The sequence below is a fragment of the Centruroides vittatus genome, unplaced genomic scaffold (genome assembly GCF_030686945.1).
Source record: "Centruroides vittatus isolate TY-2023 unplaced genomic scaffold, ASM3068694v2 contig_377, whole genome shotgun sequence".
NCBI lineage: Eukaryota > Metazoa > Arthropoda > Arachnida > Scorpiones > Buthidae > Centruroides > Centruroides vittatus.
The window spans coordinates 326,184-333,466 of NW_027122198.1; the positions used below are offsets into that span (position 1 = coordinate 326,184).

Below are 7,283 nucleotides of genomic sequence, written 5' to 3' on the forward strand. Positions count from 1 at the left end.
GAAAAACTATTCACATACATAAGTTGTAAAGTAAAAATTAAAGTAATGGGATCAGTTATTATAAACTTTAAAGTAAAAACAACAAATTTACAAAAAAATTTTTAAAAATTAACGAGTTAAAATTACTCTTTTTTATCCGACTTCGAAAAAATTTAAAACACAGAAATGGATCAAAACTTGAAGTCAATAATCATTTTTTACTTTATTCACACTTTTCATCACCATATGCATTTTGCTTTGTCAGTGGTTCCACTGATGAGGCTGACAAAGCAAAATGTATATGGTGATTAAAAGTGTGAATAAAGTAAGAAATGATTATTGACTTCAAGTTTTGATCCATTTCTGTGTTTTAAATTTTTTCGAAGTCGGATAAAAAAGATTAATTTTAACTCATTAATTTTAAGAAATTTACAAAGAATTTTTTAGAGTTTTTACTTTAAAGTAGAAAATAATGTTTGAATTTTTGCTGCATACTTCCTTAAGCTGGGAAATTGATATATATTTACTAATATTTTATGCGACGCACCACAAAAAATATTAATGCGGGCCACAGGTTGCCCATCAATGGTCTATGTGAACTATAATTGCAGCTTGCAGTATTTTTCATCACTTGAAAAATGAGCTGCATTCTAGAAACAGAGAATGGCAAATGTCAATAAGAATGTCACAAAAGTACATGGACATCATTCTGCAAGATTGCCATGAAACATTTTTGATTCATTTCAGATGAAATAAGGATATCAAACTAACATATGAAGATCATTATCTTGATAAATTAGACACGAGAAAAGTTTCAGCATGCTTTTCCTCACAGACTGCCAGTCAATCAAAAATGCATTCAAGAAACATTGTCATAATTTTATTTTCAGTGACCGAAAGTCAACAAAGAAAACTTTCTAGGCCATCTCATCATCCGAAATGAAACCTGGGTGCATCATCTTAATCCAGAACAAAATCCCAATCAAAACAATAGAAGCACAAGGACTCCTCACTTGCAAAGAAATTCTGAACTCAGCCATCAGCCAGCAAGATCATGGCCTTGATTTTTTTAGGAGATGGAAAGTGAGGGTGCTCATTGATGTTTTGGTAGAAAGAAGGTGCAACAGTGACTACTATGTAGCACTTGTTGCTCAACTGTCCAATGCAATTAAAGAGAAACACCTGGAAAAAATGAGAGAGGAATCATCTTCCATGAAGATAACACACTTAGTCACAAAGCAGACTGGGTCATACAGACAATTAAAAAATATACCTTTGAATTAGAACATTCACCAGATTTGGCACTATCTTTTACCAGTAATGGTAAGATATATGAAACATTATCCAAATGACACCCTGCAAGAGTAGTGTGTGACACACAAGGTAAATCTTTTTTTATGTGGGGTTTTTACAAAGATGGAAAACCAGGTGCATCACACTTCACAGGAACTATGTTGAAATAGTTGTATATTTTCTACCAGCTGTGATAAGTATTTCCTGGTTAAGTAAGAACCTTTTCATCCAACCCTAATAGAGATAAATTCATAAAAATGATTCATGTCTGATTTTGAATAATTTCAAAATTTGATTAATTCAAATAAAGCTTCATTTTGATTTAAACTTAAATCTGTTTATAAATATATTTACTAACTGAAAACTGATCTTCTAAGACATTAGTCACAGTTTGATAGATACTTTGTAAAATATTTATCTCAATGTTATAGTTCCTACCTAGTTATTTACTTTGATAAGTATGTTTAATTAGCACTTACGGCATTAAAACAAACAATTAATATAAATTTTTAAATGTTAATCTGAAAAAAAAAAACAAAAGACATTTATGTTAGAATGTATAAAACCATTTTAATAATGAAGTGTCAATTAGCAAGCTACAGAGAATAAAAAGAATTAATTAAAAATAGATTATTCCAATATTCATTTCTTAATAATTATATAAAATAACAGATATGAAGTTTTCCAGAAAAATCATAGTATTGAAATGTTAGATTACTTTATTATGAATTAAGTTATTCCAGTTATTGTTAAGTCTTGTTCTCTATATTACATACAAAAACAAATTTGTTTCCAGAAATGGTAAATTTTATTTTATTTAATTTTTTTTTTTTTTAAAGTTTTTCCTCCTTGTGGGCACTAAGAGGGCCTCTTTTAACAAGCCCATTATGAGTTCGGCCAGGCCCACAATGGGGCGGTTGGATGGTGAGGGATGACGCCCGACAGATCTGGACGGACCACACCTAAAAATACCTGGGGATTTATCAACCCATCTGGATTCGAACCCGGATTCCTCAGAGTGGTAGGCTGCCACCTTGACTGCTCAGCCATCCGGCCTTTATTTAATGTTTATAAATAAGCCTACTATTGCATATTTCATCAGGCTATAATGTTCATGTAGATTTTTATTAATACAATTACTAATCCGTCACTCAGAATAACTCCATAGAACCAAGTTTTAGTTATTTCTTGCAGTGGCGTGCCGTGACATTTGATGATAGGGAAGCTGTGTTTGTGTAAGAAGCCGACTTACAGGGGCAATCAATTGCGCGTCAGGGTCCGTTCGTATTCATTTGTTCGATAAGCCAGTAAAAACCGTATACTTCTTTAAATGTATTTTTAATAGATTATCTGATGTACTTAATAAATAACAGAGGTAATTATATTGAACTTTCTTATTAGATTCAATAAATTCCCTATGCCCTCTAAATACCAATTCTTGCTTTGAGAAAAAACATATAACATCTATTAATTTAGATATATCTATTAATCGTAATTATCTTGTTATAATTTTCAATATTTATTTTCTATTGTCTACCAATGTTAAATTCTTTGACTTCCAAATTGCTTCAATTTTACGAAAGAATCATCATTCGTCATAAATTTCATTGTCAAAATGTCAAAATTTTTTTGTTGATGTATTTATATTTAATTTAGGCCTTGGTCTTTCTCTTTTAATAATGTTTTCTTTTTCATTATATGGTCTTGAGCCAAAATTTTTTGAAATAAATTTTTTAATCACTAGCCACGATATAAGGGCTAAAATTAAAATTATAAAAAAAACTTACTTGGTAAAACAAAATGTGTGATGAATATACATACCTAGTACAAAAAATTCTTCAATTGTATGAATATACTTTTAAAAAAACTTATAATTAAATATAACTTTGTGAAGAAACGTACGTAAAAATAACAAAATATTCTTTACTTTTTAAATCTTAAAACAATCCACTTAGTGAAATAGCTCCCTACGAGTGGCTAATGAATGGAATCAGACATCCTGGTCAGTGGCGTAGCGAACATAACTGGCGCCCGGGCCACGACACTTTATTGGCGCCCTCCTCCCCCTTCCAGAAACACGTATAATTTGTCTTGGAAACCGTTTGGGCGCCCCTCTGCGAGTGGCGCCCGGAGCATGATACACCCCTTTACACCCTCCTTGCTACGCTACTGGTCCTGGTAGGTGTGCGGCGCGTGCATGCACTCAGGTTGCCAAATCCCGAGGGTGCCGATACCGGTCAATGTCAAATGCCTCTTTTGTCGCATCACTAGTATATCTCAAAGGACGTGACAGGGCTGTTGTAGATTTTAAACGTTTCTCACCATAGCTGTAAAAATCTAAATATGTTAAACTTAACAGATTGTCCGTCATTTGTTTTCTAACTAATTCGTTTTAGGACCGAGTGTTCACGGAAATTTCCAAAATTTACAACTTTTCGGTCACTCTCATTGAACGGGAAAAATTTCTGTCTTTATTACATCTAATATTATGAAGAGATCAGACCCCACTGTACTCGGGAAGAGATTGGTTCGGTTAAGCTTCTGTTTAAGTAAAATTTCGGCTCTTTCATCAGGGTTTTATTTATGTTTCTAATTCCCTAATCGCTTAATTATTTAACTACTTCTTAAGCAGAAATAAGTTGAAACCGGTTACTTTGTATTTGAATATCTGTAGTCTTGGGAAAGAAGTGGAAAGAAATTTTTATGACAACCGATACATAAATTGTAAATTTAAGGAAAATAAATTCTAGAGCTTTTTTTGTACCATTGTACGTCTCATTCATTAAATTTGATTGTAAATGATGCTGCCAAAGTAACAGTTAATTTTTTAACACTGTACTAGAATTGTACACGCTTTTTTCTGCATCCCTTTACAGATGAGACATACTAAATTGTAATATCACCGGTTTAACATTGAAATCCATAAGTAATATAAGATGGGAGAGCGGAATAAATGCAGAATAAATATATCAAATATTTTAATGGATTTTTTTAAAACTCCTGTCAACTATACAGAACTATCATAAAAACATGCCAGTAAATTCCTATCAGTTGGGTTAAGTTATAAATCTAGTCTAGGGTGAGCAACTGTTTTTATAACATGGGCCAGAATAAATTTTACGTTTTTTTCCGCGGGCCGTAGTAGTTAATTGACGCCTTCTTGTGACTCGTAATTTTTTTAGTCTGCAAATATGAAATAAATAAATAAAAAGTTAATTACTACATTTATTTCTCTTATCGTTTTTGAAAATTACAAAGAATTGGAAAAATAACTATTAATTAGTTATTTTTCCAATTTAATAATCTATTAAAGATCTCGCGGGCCGGATAGAAACTTTTCGGCAGCCGTAGCTGGCCGCGGGCCGGGGGTTGCCCGCCGTTGATCTAGTCTGCTCATAATTCACATAATCAGGCGAGGGTAGCCGAATATCTAGCAGGCGGCTAACAGCCCACAACCGCTCCGGGATATAAAGTCGCGTACTCTTTACGCGTGTGTCGCTTCTACCAGCTAAACCGGGTGAGGTTGGTGCACTGTAAACCGCATGTGCTAATGCCTATTAATCTGGCTGCTTGGAAGTTGACAGGCAGGTGGCTAACAGCCCACAACCGCTCCGGGATATAAAGTCGGACTCTTTACGCGTGTGTCGCTTCTACCAGCTAAACCGGGTGAGGTTGGTGCACTGTAAACCGCATGTGCTAATGCCTATATAATCTTGCTGATTAGAAACTGACCCGGTTTCGACATTCCTTCCGCCACTGAATTATTCGAATATACAATAGCAATCTTATCGTTTTTTTTCACACTGTAGTATAGAAATTTGTAAAAGATACATAATGCAGTTATAATAAAATATTAATTTTAATTAATTCAAAGTACGTTAAAATATGAAAATTTATATTTTATAAAATACAAGGGAAGGTCATTGGAAGGTGGAAGCGGCACTTCCATCGCTTCCAATGACGGCACGCCACTGATCTCTTGTCATAGCTTAGTTATTCTTTATGTCATAATTTAAATGTTTATTTAAAATGAAATTAATTAAAGTAAATCTATTAACTGCCAGTCTTTTACAAAATTCATACCAAAATTTATTTAATTCATTCAACATAAAATTAAAATCATAATCTGTAAGTAAATAGAAACTTAATAAGTATAACAATTGATTAATGATAAAATACAAGATAATGAATATGCACGTGAATGTAGATTAATGCACATCACCCAAAATTTGTTTTACGCATTAATTTTGCATCAAAATCAAATTTGGCAAAGGCAACATCACTCTAATCTGCATTTAAATTAAACAACCATGACATCCAATGGTAATACTTTAACCGAACACCAACACATCAAACAGATATGGCAATTTAATCTCTCATTCTGATAATTATTATTCATATTTAGATATTAAAAAAATACGGGAGCTAAAAATAGTTTGAGTTGTATCATTTATCACATTAAAGGAGATTTTAAATAAAAATCAAAATCTCTATTTAAATACGGCAAATTGAACAATCGAGTGACAAATTCGATTGTTTTCGACGCGGTCTTCAAAAATGACTCGACTTTAACCGCAAGCGATAAGAGAACGAAACGATTCGTATCGGTCCGTCGTTATCTTTTGCAAGACAAATCATCCGAAAAATCAAACTCAAAAGAATCTGAAGGCATCAGGCAGCTTAATATATCAAATCTAAATGATTTCATTTGTTACAAAACAAGACAAATGGAAATTTTGGCGTAGGTGTAAAATTATTAAATATTAAATTACAAAACCGAGAGAATATTTTTAAAGTTTCCTAATTCAAAAACAAGATTGTAACTCAATGATTTTTTTTGTTGCAATGTTTACATTAAATTGAACTGCAGCTACAATTACCGAGTGCATTTATTTTGATTAGTGGAGTGTGATTTGCATTTTGTGTTTACAGATTACGGTTTTGTGTGGTAGAAATGAATGTAAACGTGAATATAAAAGCGTTAAAAATAGGAAAATGACGAAGAAATACTTCTCTCAAATGATTCTCAAGGCCAAGGAGACTTAAGTCATTGGTGAGTCATTGATAAACAACAATTTCCTTCCGGATACTCGATTCCGGTGACGATTAACTAACGAAATTTTAAATAATTAAACAAATTTACCTTTTTTAGGTTGGTTTGTATCGATGTGAGCAATTTCTCCTTCGTCGATTCATTCGCTCGCAGAGTCTCCACCATAGTCATCGAGACGACATTCGACATCATTTTATCGTTACATCTGAGACCCTACGTCGTCGTATTCTGCGCGTGTTCAAAAATAAATACCGTTATTCCAATTTCCAGATAAAATACTTTTCTGTTTATAAATGTATTACGTTCACCTCCGTCCGTACGTCCATCTCTCTTCCCTTTAAATCATAACGTTTAGTTCGCTTATCGACCGCCGGGTGGATCGGTGACGAATGCTCGAGTTAGTTTCGGTTTTCCACCATGGTCGAATATTCAAAAATTCCAAATTATTTTTTTCATAAATTAAAAATAATTGTACAATTATCTATTTATTAATTGTGTTTGTGTGTTATTACTCGATTATAAAATAATCAAAATCAGATCTGTTCAGGAAAAACAAAATATTACGTTTTACATTACTATTAGACTGCCGGAGGCCCACCGGTGGCCGAACGGTCTTCGTCCCCGCACTTGAGTGGACGAGACCCCGGAACACTGGGAGTTCAGGGTCTAGTCCACTCAGGGTCGGGAGTTCGCGCCTTGCTCGGACGGCCTGGCAGCATGGAGTTTTCCGGGTTTCCTCCATGTCGATGACGTCTGAATAAAGGCCAGTTTCCCATTTAAAAAAGCATCCGGGAAGGCATTTTTTTTCCCGCGCGCGATTAGGCCATTCTATAAGGCCGGCTCTTCGGTCGCCTAGCGATCACCCACAAGTCTCTCGGAGTAAAAGACAATAGCCACAAAACTTCATATGAACCACCACCAAGAAAGACTGCCGGATGTTCGAACGGTTAAGGTGGCG

The 7,283-nt window shown here is 33.9% G+C and overlaps 1 protein-coding gene across 1 annotated transcript in view; it reads right to left on the reverse strand.

The window, feature by feature from the left end:
• The window catches only part of prd1 (pruning defect 1), a 109,883-nt gene extending 103,146 nt beyond the window's left edge, over positions 1 to 6,737 (reverse strand). The window contains 2 exon segments of the mRNA XM_067270775.1: positions 6,416 to 6,553; positions 6,634 to 6,737. Of these exon segments, the coding sequence (XP_067126876.1) occupies positions 6,416 to 6,490 (75 nt within the window). The 5' untranslated portion in view covers positions 6,491 to 6,553; positions 6,634 to 6,737.
• Positions 6,738 to 7,283: the final 546 nt, after the last annotated feature.